Genomic DNA, 18,221 nt, shown 5'->3' with positions numbered 1-18,221 from the left:
TGTTGAAGAGCACCTCTAATCATCTAAATTGTGTAGGATTCGAAAAAGGAATGCTAGTTGATTTGGACAAAGAAGAACCAACGACAATAGGAGTAGTAATTGGCATCATAATTTTTAAACCCGGCCCGGTCAAAGGCCCGAGTTCCGGGTTTTGACCGGGTCACCGGGTCGGCTGGATCAATCCCTATTTTAAAAAAAATTCAAAACAGCGTCATTTTAGTAAAAAAAAAAAAAACAAAAGTCAACGGGTTGCAACCGGGTTTTTGACCGGGTTTTGTCGGGTCAACCCGTCGGGTCGGCTGGGTCACACCGGGTCATGACTTTTCCTATTTTTTCTTCAACCCGGCCCGGTTCCAGCCTCGGGTCGGCCGGGTCCTGGGTTGACTTGCCGGGCCGGGCCGGGTTTTAAAACTATGATTGACATACACTCAAACATACTAGCTTTATTAAAAGATCATCATTATATTATTGTTTTGAAAGACAAGATCGTTTAAGTGGAAGAAACCTCAATTCCAAGAAAATAATTAAAAAGGCCAAGATCATAATGGTAAATTTAGTACTTAAACGTGTAATAAAATGCTTTAGAAAGACCAAAATGCCACTAGTTAGTAAAACACCATCAACATAAACCAAAAGAAATACCATAGCCTTAATAAAACGAAGAATGAATAAGTATTAACTTAAGAGCTATGAAATCCAAAGGAGACCAATTACTGACTAAGCCGATCAAACCATGTATGGGGTGTTTTTCAGATATAATAAAGAGAACGACTAAGTTTGTAAACATGGTGTGGCAACTGAGGATCAAAAAAGTCAAGGGCTAAGCTATAAACACATTTGCATCAATAAACCTATTAATGAAAGCATTTTGGACATCAAGTTGATGTACCGACTAGCCATGAGTAACACTAACACTAAGCATTGTCCTAATAGTACAAGGCTTCACCACTAGACTAAATATCTACTGAAAATCAACCTTTTTTATTATTAATAATAACCTTTGTCCACTAAATATGTTTTGCCGTGCTTAAGAGTTTTGTATGTCCTACGTTAAATCTTGTATACCCACTCACAACCTACCATATTCATAGTAGGATCTTATGGTACCAAGAACCAAGTATCATTAGAAGTCAAAGCATACATTTTAATATTCATAGTTGATTGTCGTTTAGGATATCATTTAGGGGGTGTTTATTTGCCCGGAAAGTGGTTTCCTGTAAATCATTTTCCAAACTTTCCTGTGTTTGTTTGCCATTAGAAAAGTTTATCAACGGAAAACACTTTCCAGTCAAAGGAAAATTTAGCTTGATTTTCAAATAAGTATTTTCCTTTTATTTTGGACGGAAAACACTTTCCAGAAGTTGTGAAAAAATTAGAAATATCATATTATTTACTGATTATATCAAATTTGATCCTCAAACTTTTGATTGATATATATTTTGTTTGAATCTTTTTTTTTTAAATTTCATCCCTTAAAAGTTGATTTAATTTGATTTTTATATTAACTTTGATCCTCATTTTTATGATTGTTTTTTGCTTTTCTCTTATCATTTTTTAATTGAAATTTTTTATTTATCAAATTTGGTCCTCATTCTTTTGATTGTTACTTATTTTATTTGAAATAATTTATGAAATTATAATTATTGTTATTTTAATTTCATCATCTTTCAATTTTTTTTATTTTTTATATTTGATCTTCATTATTTTGATCATTATTTATTTTATTTGAGATAATTTATGAAATTAGATTTTTTTTCAATTTCATTCTCGTTCAACTTTTTAATTTGTAAGATTTGTACCTTGTTATTTTAATAAACTTGAAAAAAAATAAAACATTTATAAACTATTTTCCAGCTCATTTTTCATAACATAACCAAACACTAGAAAATATTTTTCAACTTATTTTCCATGACACTACCAAACATCGGAAAATAATTCACTTTCCAGGAATTCACTTTTCAAGGAAACCACTTTTCAAAAAAAAAAAAATTACTTTACAACAAACAAACGGGCCTTAGTCTTAGTAAAAGATAATGGTTTAGAGATAGAGTCAGAAAAGATGTTAATAGTGCTTTAGAATGACGAGTAGGATTAAGTCATAAGATTATATGATGTTCATTTTGTACATTTAGAGGAGATGTGGAAAGAAAAAAAGATGATGTTGTAGTGAGTCTAGGATCAATAAGAAAATTTAAACTTAAAGTGGTAGATAAGGACAAAAAAAACATGAGTAAGTGAGTGGCAATACGATGAGAGAAAGGTGAGAGGGGTGTGGATACTAAGAGGAAGATATGTGATGTTGGTTGTATTGTTGATAAAAATTGAATCCCTGGTGGTAACTAAGAATAATAAATGAGTCGGTAACTAAAAAAATGAGTTCTTACCTCGTGATTGTGGGATCAATAACAAATAATAAATGTGGAACCATTGTTTGATATATGTTAGATGATAGTCAAGGATTCATGAACAGAATATATTTAAAATATTAATAAAATGATAATGTAACAACAATGTTTACTGTCTTGACGAAATATAAATGAATGGGATGAAACCATTTATGAATTAATACTAGAGTGAATATAATTATTGTTTAGGCATAAGCAAGTGTTGATGTAAGTGCTAAATCAATTCAAACTTGTGATATAGCATACAGATAGAAGTGAGACTGTTTTATGATTAATGCCTTAAGCAATAATTATATTAAGTCAGTGGTGGGACCCTGCATATTAGGCTCTTGCCCCAATTGGCAACACTTTATCTTGACATGCAAATGAATACTAGCTTGGTACATAACAAAATGGACAATACAAGTTTAATATTGGCATCGAAGATGTGAGGTAAACGCTTGGAAATTAGTTATGAAAAACATTATTAAATTATTTTATGAGAATCTACCCCAAAATCAGGAATGGATTAAGAATCGTAAATGTTGTTATCTTTGTAGACATGAATGAGTAAATGGTTAACACATGAACATGAATATAATACATGTTGTGGAATGTTATGGGCTAAAGGTAAAACACTGAGTTACCATCATACTAGATAATAAATAAATAAATAATTTGACAAGCTACATGTAAGAGTAGGCGAGGAGGTCACGAGTGTGCAATGTACATACATGTGATTATAGAAATACATAGTTAATAAGGATACTAGAAAAAAAGACAAATTTAGGGAATGAAGGGAACTAATACGCGCTGACGACGAGATGTAAATGAACATTGATTCATGAGTTGATAATTAATATTACGAGTGTCTGTGCACATGAGTTGAGTAATTATAGATACAGGGTGTTACTTGGTGGGCTTTAAATAAGATTAGGATGTGAAAATAAGATTGTATGAACAAGTAGTTAAGTTTGAAATTATAGGAATCATAATGGTTTATATATTGAAACACTATATAGTTGAGATAAATCATAGCTGTTAAATTGTAACGAGTGCAACTTGAAATTGGGATAAGGAAAAAAAATTGACAACAACAATGGTTATATGCAAATGTAATTGGGAACTACGATAATGACATGAATTAACATGTTAATCGTAATGGACTTAAATGATGGATCCTGAAAGTATTCAATATATTAGTTAGCCACAATACCAAATGACAAGCTAAGGTTATGAAATTGAGACTAGGTCATCTGGATGGTAGATGACTCGAGTGGCTGGCACGATACTTCACTAGTTGGGTGGACAATATTTAAGATAATTGATATGTTACTTATATTTTTGTTTGGGAAGGAGATGTCATTGACAATGTGACTAACAAGAATAATCATTGGATAAGATAAATATGATGTTTGAGGTGTAGTTATGTTATAAATCTGAGAAGTAAATATAAGAATATTATGTATCCATGAGAAATAAAGTGACGAACAAAAATAAAAGTGTGTTTAGTCAGCATGACATGCTTCAACAGTGGGAAAATAAGGTGAAATGGTTTCCCCGAGACCAACACAAGAGTTGGGTTGATAGCTTATTGAATTGTATTGCTTATACTTTTATATAGAATCCAAGACGCGTTCCTTGTATCCATGCTACAGAAAGGAGAACTGAATCCTCTTCAAGTCCTGCCCCGACCGCCCATAGTGATTCAAGAAGGCTAATTGACATGTTACTGAGGTTTGAACCAATTGGACTTTTAGATCGAAGCGTATAAAAAAATTGTTTTATGGAAACATCCGCAATTGAAAAGAGACCGGGAAAGAAGAATTGAAAAAGAGAAATAAGTACCCAATAATATTCGCAAGTATAAGTAAAAATCATAAATTTTGAGGACGAAATTTCTTGAAGGATGGGAGAATATGAAATCCTGGAAATTTATAATTGAAATACATGGATGTGTAAACTCTCATGTAAACATAAGACTGAAAGTAATAAGATCTTGATGAGTGATGGAAACTAAGATAAGAAATAATAGATAAATAATGATATATAATAGAGGGGATGACCTCCATAAAATCAATTTTGGTTTAGAATTCATAATGATAGAGAAACTGGTAATGTGTTTTGATGGATAAAATAATGATAAAATGTTTTTAAGGAATAAGTGAGGTAATAAAGAATAAATTATAATAAAGGATAGTGTAATGAAAAGGGTAGGACTGAAGGTGTAAGCACCGATTAAAAATCAGTGACGTTACTTTGAAACGGTAATAAGACCGATAAATAAATAAAGGTGGAAATTTTAAAATGAATATATTCCAAAATAATAAAATGAACTTAAAGGTTTATAAAGATAATTGATATGCTTTTATGTGAAGATTGAACAAGAAAATTTGGATTGTTGACGAAAAGTCATGAACTAACAAATTTTACGTTAGAAAGCAGAGCTCTTAATCCAATCATCGGATCGAGATGAAATTTTTCATCAAGTCTATTGATATGTTTTCCTACCTTAGTTAAAGATCTCATCTCAATCGGAGTTTGGTAAGGACTAGCGATTTAAGTAGAAACAAACCAAATATTTTACGTGAAAAATAAAATAAAATACATAAAAGCATAAATGAGAGACAAAATTATAATTAATGGAAAGTATGGCTTTAAAACAGAAAAGAGGCCAACCAGTCAAAAAAAAGAAGAAGAGAGAGACAATAGAGAAAATTCAGCTAGAGAGAGAAGTGCAGACTTTGAAGGAGCCAACCCAAAGAAGGCAATAATGCTCCGGTAGCCATATCTCTTGCAGCCACTGTTGGATTGTGCTTATTTTAGGATATATTGTTCTTATCACACACCTCTAATAACTGACCGGAGGGATTGGAAAGAACACAATTTGTTTGACAGAAATCGTCATCGGAAAGTTCTTAGAAAATAAAAGGAAATACACCTGCAGGGCAGTTTTGGTCGCTAGCCAATTCCTCTCTTTTCCACCGCTGGATCATGTCTATTTTTTATTATATGGTGCACCTATATGTTTCCTTCATTCTGAACGGTAGAGATCGGAAACACACACTCCAGCAAGGTGTCGTTCATGTTGAACAATAGCTCATCAAGTAGTTATGTTCAAAACTACTAGTAGATTGCCATCCACCTTAGGTTTTTTTTTTAACCCAACGGTCAGCATACAGATCTTATATTCATGCACAATATATCATATAATTGGAATGATCCAACGGTTAAATCTTCCTAGATCGAATTAAACCTAAGCTAACCTGAAAATTGACGAGCTACTGTTCAACATGAACAACACCTTGCTAAAGAGTGTGTTTCCAATCTTCACCGTCCAGAATGAAAGAAACATCTAGACGCACCACATATCCTAAACTAGACATGATCCAACGGTGGAAGAGAGAGGAATCGACATGCGACCAAAACTGCCCTGCAGGTGTATTTCCTTTTATTTTCTAAGAACTTTCCGATGACGATTTCTGTCAAACAAATTGTGTTCTTTCCAATCCCTCCGGTCAGTTATTAGAGGTGTGTGATAAGAACAATATATCCTAAAATAAGCACAATCCAACAGTGGCTGCAAGAGATATGGCTACCGGAGCATTATTGCCTTCTTTGGGTTGGCTCCTTCAAAGTCTGCACTTCTCTCTCTAGCTGAATTTTCTCTATTGTCTCTCTCTTCTTCTTTTTTTTGACTGGTTGGCCTCTTTTCTGTTTTAAAGCAATACTTTCCATTAATTATAATTTTGTCTCTCATTTATGCTTTCATGTATTTTATTTTATTTTTCACGTAAACTATCCGGTTTGTTTCTGCTTAAATTGCTAGTCCTTATTGAACTCTGATTGAGATAAGATGTTTAACTAAGGTAAGAAAACATATCAATAGACTTCATGTAAAATTGCATCCCGATCCGATGATTGGATTGAGAGCTTTGCTTTCTAACGTAAAATTGGTCAGTTCATGACTTTTCATCAACAATCCAAATTTTCTTGTTCAATCTTCACATAAAATCATATCAATTATCCTTCTAACCCTTTAAGGTCATTTTATTATTTTGGAATATATTCATTTTAAAATTTTCACCTTTATTTATTTATCGAGCTTATTTTCGTTTCAAAGTAACGTCACTGATTTTTAATCTGTGCTTGCACCTTCAGTCCTGCCATTTTCATTGTACTATCTTTTATTATAATTTATTCTTTATTAACTCACTTATTCCTTAAGAACATTTTATCATTTTCCTCATTATTTTAGCCATCAAAATGTGTTACCAGTTTCTCTGTCGTTATGAATTTTAAACCAAAATTCATTTTATGGAGGTCATCCCCTCTATTATATATCATTATTTATCTATTATTTCTTATCTCGGTTTCCATCACTCATCGAGATCTTACAACTTTCAATCTTATGTTTATATGGGAGTTTGTATATTCACATATTTAAATTATAAATTTTCAAGGTTTCACAAGATAAGTTAGGCATATGTGTGTGAGGCTTTGTCATTTCTAGGTTTTGTCTTAATTAGTTTTGGGCTTGAGTGGGTCATTTGGATTAAATTTATATGTGGACTGGGGTCTTTTGTGTTTTATGGGCTGTGTTTGCTAAATTTTAAGCTGATTTTGTTTTACGTTGCATTTTAAACTTTCACTTTTTAGGCTCTAAGCTTAGACTTTGTTTATACATAAAAAAAAAAATAAGAACATATATATAAAGCTTTCATAGTAAAATTTTGCATAATGGCCAAGTTTTTTTAAAAAAGATATGTTTTTTTATTTTTGTATATTTTTATCCCTCCTTGTTTCTTCAGCATTTCCACGAAGAAAAAAGGCTTGTTTTAATATTTTATACTTTCCTTTTTGTTTTAGCATTTTATTACAAAAAAAATATACAAAAATATTTTGCATGTATATTTGGACTTTATAACAAGTTTACAAAGTTTATTAGGACTTGACCAAAATTAAAAGGCATGTTGGGTTGATATATCCAAATTTTTAAAATAATAAAACCATCAGCCTTTAAAAACAAAATGTTTGTTACCCAGACTCATAACGAGCCATATTCTTGAACAATAAAAAAAAAAAAACACGGTTCGCGAATTTTTAAGAAAAAATATCAAAATTTTCAATTAAAAGCATCAAAATAAAAAATATTCGTATTCATTAATACCAAAATTAAAAATAGTCTTAGTATTTATTAACTAAGAGTTCAGAATATTAGCACCAGAATTAGAAATAATTTTGAACTCCAATATTCACTAACATCAAAGTCATAAATATCCTATATTTTCTTCATGTAATACTTGCCAACACCAGAGTTAGAAGTGTTTGTAGTTGAATATTCATTAACGCTAGAGTCAAGAATATTATAGGCAGACCATCAATAGCATAACACAATAGACTCTTAGCAATTTAAAACAAAACAAGCAATATAGCTTACCTTGGGTAGAATGTTTTAGAGGTGATAATATCTTTCTTTTAGCGTTCTTGGTCTCGTACCATAGAATTTATGTTAATCGATTAAGGTTCTCAGTGACCATAATATTAGATGGTGATTTTTTAAACGAGACATTTCTTCTCTAAGAATAAGATGTCAGATATTTATTTATTTTTTTATTATTTTTAATGGTTTTCGCGATGTCGGGTAGCAAAAATTATCGTTGTCTTGCTTAATAGATAGGTGTTGAAAACTATTTTTGTTGATAAATTCATGACTTAGTAATAAAAAGTGTAGTAAAATAAAAGATATTGATTCTAATGCATATCATAAAAGTTGTTTTAAGATCTTTAAACTTTTCACAATTTCTTTTGAACAAGTAAAGATTAAAACTTGAAGGACCAAAAGGTTTACCAATAGTTGTGAATTCATCACTATAATTCTTTCCATGTTGTAAGTAGGTTGTGATGTTTTCACCAAGTTTATAACATACTTCAATCAAGGTTAAGTGTATAGATTTACCGGGTATTATGGAAGGAGTGGTTAGTGTCGATGCTAGAATGGTTTAAATGACATGGATCTAGTCCAACGAATGATTAGAGACAATACCTTAGTGAAGAGGAAGGCAATCAGTTTGTTCATGAGTAGTTGATCTTGTTCCATGCACTAGTATATGCTAGGCTGATTGACTTCTATAGTGTTATTAGTAATGATGATTTTGGCAAGACACGAGTGGATACCATCTATGAATTTAAATAAGTCATAATCTATATATATAAAAAATTCTAATCTATTCTTTTATAGAGATATAATTATTATTTGTAAGTTTGAGAGAGATGGTGGTTAGCATGTTACCGGTTGCAGTTGTCATGAGTTGTTGGCATGGAGTCAACACCATTAGGGTTGCAAGAGGGTAGCGTCATCAAGGTAGGTTTTGTTGCTTGTGAAAGAGATTGATTTTCTGAAGTAGCATGAGTGAAGTCATTCAGGAGGCTCTAGTACCATAATACAACAAGAACAAGGAAGAGAAATGGAAGAAATTATCATGACCTATAATCGTGTATTGTTGATATGTATTCTATTTCAATAATCAATATGTACAAGTATATTATATGTATATGTGGATTGATACATCTAACCTAACTCCAATGAAATTTGTATGGTAGACCCTAAAATAATATATATATATATATATATATATATATATATATATATATATATATATATAGTAACAATACTACAACAAATAACTGGGTCTAGAGCTATGTTTAATCTCTGCTTTAATAAATAGAAGGCTTATGAGTGGCCATGCCGCCACCTTGAAAGTCAAATTAACAAGTGAAATGACTGTATTCTGCATTTTCTCGAACCTTGTAAATACGTTCTTTGTAGTCATTCTTCTATCGGTACATAAAATTCATCATGAGATACATTTTCTGTAAATCAATAATAGAGCTACGAAGACAAGGTGGCTTCAAGTACCTGAGAATGAAAAGTAGTTCGCAATTTCACAGAAAAAATCAGCTTTCGCTACCTGTATTTTGTTTTCTATTTGTTGTGCAAACAAGCTAATTTGACAATTCATGTGACAGGCTGCATAAATGTAATGAATCATGGGGAAAAAAAATCCTATGATAATATTTTAGACCAGTGCCGCATCGATTCCTAAGCATTAACAAAATTGTTGATTAACCAGTATCATTGCCTATTTGCTAGAAACAAGTCAGTGTACTACAGATTTCTGCAAGAAAGCCAGAACAGATTACTGCATGTCATCAAGAGAATGATAGAATACATCGATAAAATACGGAATCAAAATTTCATTATGATATTCTTCCCAAGTTTTTTTTATTTATGTGATGGTTTCTTTGAGTCTTTGGTGTTGCAAATGATAGCATTTGTGTCACTGCTATAAAGAGGGAACATGCTAAAATACATCATGCAAGTTTAAGCTATCAGTAGTGCCAACATCTGGACACTCCAGAATCTCAATTTGCAGCCATGAACAGTTTACAGCAAGAAAAAAAAATCCATTTACTTTCAGCTGAAACAACATTCAACGTTGAACAGCAGAAACCATGTGGAACATGCTGGAAGAACGAATAATCATATTTTTCTGTGGAGTTCTTCCAGAAGAACAAAAGACAAAAAAGAGAATTTAAAGCTATGATTACTACATAATCAAATTGATCAGGAAGCATCAGTTAATTGATTTCACCATGTCCCATAAATTGGATTTTAGACTAAAAGTTAACCTCTAGCACCAGCTAGCGAGAACCAGGCTCTGGGCAACCCTCAGCAAGAGGCAAGTCCAAATTTTCCACAGTTCTGAATGTTCTTGGGACCATCTTGTCAACATAAAGAGTTCCTTCCAAATGATCACACTCGTGCTGTAGGATACGAGCCTGCCAACCAGAGGCATCCACTTTGATAGGCTGGCCATCGCGACTCAAACCTATAACCTCAACATCAAGATGTCTCTCCACAATTGCTCTGAACCCATCAACACTGCAAAAATACCATAAGAAAAGAAAGAAAATAAAGATTACGTACATTGCTCATCAATTTAAAACTTTTCGCTATCCATACAATTATCTTTCTCTGTCAATGAAACATCTAAAATAGAGAAATTAACAGTTTTTTTATCTGCTCATGGAAACCAATAACACCTGGATGGTATCTTGGTGGAAAAAAAAACCAGTGGTATTGAAATAAGTGCACCTTTAATCGATAATTATTCTACCTGTTACATAAGCATCTATAGACCATATTTTGGTAGCAGCTCATTGGCAATATATTAGAAGTGTTTACTGGTTTGCAAAATGCAAAATATCGTGGCATTGTAACTGGGGGAACAAATTTGATCCATCTATTCACCAAAATGCTAGCAAACAGAAATCAACTTGGGGAGACCTCTCATATCAAGGCTCATGAACATTTCTTATTTAAATGTACAAGATCAACTTCAGCAGGATGAAATCTTCCAACGAGAAGAACATTACATCTGCCTTCTAACATTTAAACCTCCTCTTTTCTTTATTAAAAGAAGGGTACATTTGTAAGTGAGCAAGTGCTTCAAAATTCATAAATATAGCATGGATAACACTAGAGGTGCCCACCTCTTATGCATATCTCCATAACTTAGTTTTGATACCATTAGAGTGGAAGCATAAGAGGTGAATTTGGTGGCAGTCCTACACTCCATCATTTTGCATGAGTGACTGCTCTCGGGACCTGAACCTGCACCCTTAAGATTGAAAGCCTAAGACTTCTAGTTTTATGGCAGAACCAAGCAAAGACCCCTTCTCTCGTTTCTCTTCAATCTTGCTAATTCATCTCGTTCTCTAGAAATTTTTATGGTGCCTAAGCTGGCATATTGTGTTCTACATCTTGAAACTAACTTGAGCAGCCTGATTATACAGTGAGCCTCAACTTCTGTAATATTTGTCAAGATATAAATGCATGGAAACAGAAAGGAAAGGGAAAAGAAAAGCACGAACTTAAGCACTTACAAAATATATAGCTTTGTAAAGAATGAGCTTTCAACTTTGTGTGTATCAGAGTGTGTCACAGATACATATCCGAATGATCTGATTTCAGCACACAAACAAAACTAGGAGCCTAAAATGAGTGTGTGTGCATGAGTATTAACAGAATTGCCATGGTTCTTTCAGGTTCACACTCCATGGGTCTTAAAATCCACCATTTAATATAGAAAATTGAGGGTAAAAAGCCATCCCCATGCATGATTATATGAAGATAGTTAAGTGAATTTCCTAGCAATATACTCAAGCAGTAGGGGAACTGAGGAAGCGGAGAAGGTAGGACCAATTTCTTTGCTTGTTAACAAGGGATGAAATGTCAGCTTCTGGAAAATATTTTCCATAATTTTTTAATGAACTTCAGACAACGAAAGGTGCATGTGCATATTATTTACTTTGTGTTGTGCACATAAGAATAGGTACCATGGTAGAACATTTAGTTATAATGTAGCATTTTATTTGGAACATAAGTAAAAGGTCAAAAGTGAAAAACGAACTACGCAGCAGGAAACCAAATTTCATCATGGATCTTCCATCTTACCTCAGACACCCCTCAAAAAAGAATGCGGTCCTATTGCTCTTCTTCTTAAGCTTTGGGTTCACGATCACCTGCCCCAAATTAGCTAATAAATTGTAAAAGTAAAGTGAAAATTCTTGGATGCTGAAAATCTATATATTTATTGGAATGTTCTCCATAACCAAACAAACAAACGTACCAAGAGATCAAAAGGGCGCCTGTCTTGTGCTTTAATCTCATTCTTGGGTGCATAACCAATATATTCTGCTGTATCTTCCAAAACTATGATCTGCAGAAATGAAAATGGTGAAACTTTTGTTACATGGAGTAGATTTCTTGTGTTGGGATTGCAAGGCATTTGCAAGAGCTGAAACCCTTTGGATATATAGCACATCAAATGGTTTGCTAACAATAAATGTCGTGGCAGTGGGAAAATGGTGTCTTGGATTCTCAATCACCTGTCAATGTTTTTTTCCTATTCCTTTGATTTCAATGCAGACTAAAAACTTAAACGCTGACACTTGAGAACTTTTCATCACTCGAAATCTACAAAACCCAAAGCTGTAATCTACTTAATTCTACTTCAGTCTATCACCATCACCAACTTGCATATTCAAAGTTGTACTAAGCAAATCTTTAACAGGTAAAGACGGACCCCCACATTCCCTACATTTTCACAATTTTGTATACCCTCAGGTCCATGTAAGCTAAACAGCATTAACAATCACCAAACTTTCTTAAAAAAAATAAACAGAGGGAAACAGAAAAACCAGCCCTTAAGGGGATTCCAATCTGAGGAGCAGCAAGACCAACACCAGGAGCCATTCTCATAACCTTAACCATATCATCAATTATCTTCTGTATCCTCTCCGATCCAATTTCCTTCGGGTCAACTTCCCGGGCGGGCTCGTGCAGAACCGGGTCACCCGCTTTAACTATATCAGGTAAGCTGGTTTTCTTCTTTTCTCCCATACCCAGAAGCCAGCCCGCTTTGGCTGTGTGAGAGGAAGAGAGAGATTTCCGGGTAGTGAAGTGGGGGTTTGGGTTCATGAACTCGGGTTTTGGAACGAGCATTCGGGTAAAACGAAATATCGTTGGGAGGGTGGTGGGTTTAAAGCATTTTTCAGCGAGTGAAATCGGGAGGAGACGGAGAGAGCATCGGTGGAGAGACTCCATATGATATGATGATGAATGTTGAACTCCGACTGCGAGCAAGATGAGACTCATGAGAGGGGGTTTTAGAGGGGAGGGGGACGAGTTGGGCTGAAAATCCATTGGGCTAGCCTTATGATCTGAGCATGCTGGATGGGCTTTAATTAGGCCCTAGGAATAGCCCATAAAAGAAAAAAGTTATTAGACGAGACCACCTCAAAATTATAAGATTACCAATCACTAATAGCCGGCCCAACTCACTAACTTGCCTCTTTTTCACATTTGGCTGTGATCCTTTTTTCTTCTTCTTTTCATTTCTTTTTTTATATAGAAGATTGGAAAACGTATTCATTTATTAGAAAAAAAAAAAAAAAAAGACAAGTCTTTTCATCAAAAAGATTTAAAAATACATCAACATTACAGCTATCCTTTTACATAAATCAAAACCAGAATTTATAATATTCATTTTAATATTTTGTATTCGTGATAATTTAATTTTATAATACTAATTTTATTTCCTTCAAAATTAAAAAATATAATGATTAACTTAAAAAAATTTATATTAAATTTACGAAACTAACTAGATTTAAAAATGTGAAAAAAAAAACAATTTAATCATTTACATTGCTAAAACGTTCTTGTATATAAAATGAAAGATTTTATTTTTCATATTTTTTCTTAATTTAGAAAATAGTAAAAAAACTTGTAAGAAAAAACTATGAAAAACCTCTAAAATATATTTTTTAAACTCGGTATAAATTTAAAAAACTTAAAAATTCAATATAAATTTGAAAAACTAGTTTTATGGAGAAGTATTGTATTTGAACAAGAAATTTTAATTTTTCTTAGTTGATAAGAGTTGAATCTTACACTTTTTTCTATTATTTATCCATGTTTCATTGGTAGTTCTTTGAATAAAACCATTATAAATAAAGGAGTTTTCAGGGAAAAAGAACTCATTTGAGAATTAAGAGAGGTAGAAGCTTAACAGAGGAGATTTAAATATTTAATCTCTTACGCATTTATAACTAAATATTTCTTTTGTCAGGGTTGATTTTAAAATTCTAAACATGTTTATTTTTAATTAATAAATTCCAAATTATTCTTTTTATTTATATGTTTACTGATTTAATCATTAAAAATCACCATCTTATTAGTTTTGGTGGGCAACGCGGACAATATGATAACGATTTGATTGTTATTTTAGAATTTCAGTTCGTTTTGTCAATAATTATAAAGCTAAGTTGCAAATTATGATAATAAATTATGGAAGATTTTCAATTGATTTATTGCTCGTGGAATATAACTTAAGATTAATAAACTAAACTTGTGTGTTTGTTTCTTGATTAATAAATGTTTACTGATTGTTTCTTGATAGGTTTTTAAGTTTTTATTTTCTTTACTAGTTATATTGGAGCTTTTTTCCATGTCAATAACTTGTTAATTGAAAACAATCTTCAATATACATTCTTACTTAATACTATGCTCAATAATGAAGGATTTAATATATATATATATATATATATATATATATATAGTCATGAATCCAGGTTCTTAAAAAATTGAGATATTATTTTGTTTCTAAAATACATTCTTTTCTCTCTCTTTTTTTCCTCCAAATTGGCGAAGCCCATGGATATGAATATCTTTTGTTGATGATGGATTCTTCACTATTTGGAATCTTTTTTTTTTTGTGATAATAATTGTCAAATAATCATCTCAGCCTAAAAACTTAAGTTATTAGATGAGGTTTCAGGATATGATTTATATTATTTTATAACACACCCCCTCAAGTGAAAGGCTTTTGAACTTGAAACTTATATAGAACCACACTACCTTGTGCTTAATTTTTATCATATATATAAGGATTGTGAGATTCAAACTCGTGACCACTTAGTCAACAAAGCTTTGATACGATGTCAAAGAACCATCTCAACCCAAAAACTTAAGCTATTAGGTGAGTCCCATAATATGATTTATAGTATTTTATAACAGTAATGGCACGTTTGATATATATTAGTTATTGTTTTTAAAATTATTTTTTATTTAAAAATATATTAAAATAATATTTGAAAATATATACATACAATGTAATGTACCTAACAAACAACAGTTGGCCATTTAGATTTACAATGTTTTTTGTTTTTCAAATTAATTTAAAAATATATTAAAATAATATTTTTTTATATTTAAAAATTTATTTTTATCATCAAAACGATAAAAAAAACATTAAAAATTAATTTTTTAGAAAAAGAAAAAAAAGAAGCAAGTTGATAGATGCCAATGCCATCCATGCTTCTATTTAATCATTCTTCATTTTCTTTTCGAGAATTATTACATATTCCATCTTCAAATCTTAATATAGTACAATATGCAATTCGAGGTACTTTTATAAACTGAGGATGCATCAGTATCCGTGTAGTGAAAGGTGTAATGGCCCGTAGTCTCGGCAACAGAGGCGTCTCTTGTGCTAACTGCTAACTTTCGGCCCCGGCCCTAGTCTTAAGCCGTACCTTTTCTTTGAAAACACATGCATGTGGGTAAAATTCAATATATGGGGCAGAATCCTTTTAGGCTAATTTGGGAACTCTTCATTTTGCTTAGTCTAAACAGCATAATGTATGTTTATTAGGGTATTTAAAGTTCGTTCAGGATACAAGGCCATGTCGGAAAAATTAATTTAATCATCACTCATGAGTGATGAGATGAGAAATTAAACGATAGCATTCTGACATGATTCGAGATTCGAGAAGCGAATCGATTGAGTTTATTTTGGAATGTGGTTGTAATTGTTTTTAAAAGTGTTTTTTATTCATAAATATATTAAAATAATATATTTTTTTAATTTTTAAAAATTATTTTTGATATCAGCAAATCAAAATGATATAAAAACACCAAAAAAATATTAATTTGAAACAAAAAAAAAACATAAAAATTTTAAATTTTTATTTAAAAATACTTTTGAAACGCAAAAATAAACAGAAAAGGATCTATTTTGAAGTGAGATGGGTTGATTAGGGTTTTGAAGTAAAAAAAAATTAAATCATGTTTACAAGTTTCTTTCTTTTGGTGTGTTTATGGACTTTTTTGTGATTATCATGTTCATAAAGAGAATTTTATTCTTTTAACAATGATTAATTATTAATTAAATTGAAGGTTGTCAATGCACTTTGAACGCGATCAGTGCCTCTATTTGGCATAAAATTCACTTCCACTGTGTAGTGTTCTCGAATCCTCTTCTTCACAGTGTGACGCGTGTCAGTGAAAGTGTGGTAATTTGTCATTAATTGACTTTTTCTTTTCTTTTCTCTTACCTCCCCTTAAAATTACAGGTTTATCTTTTTTATTGTTAATATTTCAACTTCGGTCTTTATTCTTTTGATTTTTAATTTTTGTTTTTGACTCTTTTGTAAAAAAATTATTTATTTTTAATTTGTCCATATATTGCTTTTTTTCCAAATTGAACCTTATCCTTTTGAATTCTAATATTTTCTTATGTTCTTTTGTAAAAGTTTTATTAGTTTTTAATTTTATTTTTCGATCTAAGTTTATAGTGTATTTTTTTTTCAATTTTATCCTCATTCTTGTGATTTTTTTGTTCTTTTGTTAAAGTTATTTTTCTTTCAATTCAGCCCTCCAATCAAAAATTTATAATCGCCCTCTATTTTTTTTTTACCATGATTCTTTTAATTCTTATTTTTTATTTTAGATTATTTTATGTAATTGTTTTTTTTTTCTCAATTTCATCCTTCATGGTTTTTCATATATGCTACTTCCAGTCTAATAACCTGGGTCATGGGTCTGAAAAATTAACGCGAGTCAACATTTGATTTGCTAGGGATTGAGCTTCACGGTTTTTTATGTATGCTGCTTCTAGTCTAGTAACCTGGATAACAGGTCTGAAAAATTAACGCGGGTCAACATTTTTTTTTGTGTATTTTCTTTATTCCACCAATAGGCATTAGTTTTTTTAAAAAAAAAATTGTGGTTTTTTTCAGTTTCTTTTCTATTGAATTATCTTAATTTTGTAATTTAAATGATAAGGTTTGCAGATTAACCTGGGTCGGCTAATCTTTTATTATCCCGGTTACATTCTATCACACTATTTTGGATTAACTGAGGCAAGGTTATTATGATTTTTTCAAAGAAAAAATTATCCATTTATTATCATTAAAATCAATAGAAAGTATGAAAGCAGTATAAGAAGCCACCGCACAAAAAGAATATTCACTTTTTACCCTCACGAAGTTTCTTACTTCGATCGGCTTATGGATTTTTCTTCTTTTCTTTTTTTAACAACTGCACCCTTTCTAGTTTCTACACTTCTCCTATATACACACACACACACACACCCATATGACAGAAATAAAAGATAGTGATTTTCAAAAGAAAGAAGAAAAAGAAAACAGAAGAAAAGCCACGATGAAGAACAACAGATCCATACCTCCTCAACACCAGGGCTCGACAACTTTCGAAGCAAGAAATAATGATTTTCATACTTGCAAACAGGATAGAGAAGCTGTGAGGTCTCATGCTGTGGAGAATAAAGCAACAAACAATAAGCTAGCAAGTAAACCATATCAAGACGTAGATGCAAGCGCTGAGGCATTCATCAAGAAATTCAGGCAACAACTTACGATCCAGAGGCTTGAATCCATTGAGAATTACGAGCAAATGGTGGCAAGAGGTCTCTAGTTCGCCATCGGAATCCTTGAGCACGTAATACTGTAATGGTTATGTATGATGATCTCGTGTTGTTTTATTTGTAGTAACTTGTTTCCTCTCTATAATGATCTCATATGTAGGCATGTTTTAGAGAGCAAGCTTGTATATGAATAATAAATAATTGCTCAATTGAGCATTAAGCTTCTTCTTTGCTAAGACTTATGAACTATGATTATATCTAGTATAAATAAGGATTAGCTTCTAAAAAAGAAATTCTGGCTGTTAGCTTTGTTAATTTAAATTATTAAATTGAATTGATTCCCTTATATATATCATAGTTTTATTTTACTATCCCATGTTTTAATATTTTGGTACGAAACCTTGATCAGCCTTGATTTTAGTCATAATAAAGCTTGTAAAATAGGATAGATTCAAGACAATTTTTAGTCATAATTTTTTTTTCCAGATTTCATACAACGAGATGGGTGAGACCACGCTCCAATACCGGATATGTGTCCTCGATC

General features: G+C 31.7%; 1 protein-coding gene across 1 annotated transcript; it reads right to left on the bottom strand.

Annotated features, from left to right (window-relative positions):
- Positions 1 to 9,774: 9,774 nt before the first annotated feature.
- LOC7478116 (peptide deformylase 1A, chloroplastic/mitochondrial) lies at positions 9,775 to 13,105 on the bottom strand. Its single transcript, XM_002298071.4, has 4 exons — positions 12,655 to 13,105; positions 12,080 to 12,169; positions 11,905 to 11,972; positions 9,775 to 10,329 (listed from the first exon to the last, which is right to left on the bottom strand). The coding sequence occupies exons 1-4, from the start codon at positions 13,054 to 13,056 to the stop codon at positions 10,089 to 10,091; spliced, it is 801 nt and encodes a 266-aa protein (XP_002298107.4). The 5' UTR covers positions 13,057 to 13,105; the 3' UTR covers positions 9,775 to 10,088.
- Positions 13,106 to 18,221: the final 5,116 nt, after the last annotated feature.

Source organism: Populus trichocarpa, chromosome 1, assembly GCF_000002775.5.
Source record: "Populus trichocarpa isolate Nisqually-1 chromosome 1, P.trichocarpa_v4.1, whole genome shotgun sequence".
Taxonomy (NCBI): Eukaryota; Viridiplantae; Streptophyta; class Magnoliopsida; order Malpighiales; family Salicaceae; genus Populus; species Populus trichocarpa.
Note: the sequence above shows the minus strand (reverse complement) of the source record. Positions and strands in the feature narration are given on the sequence as shown.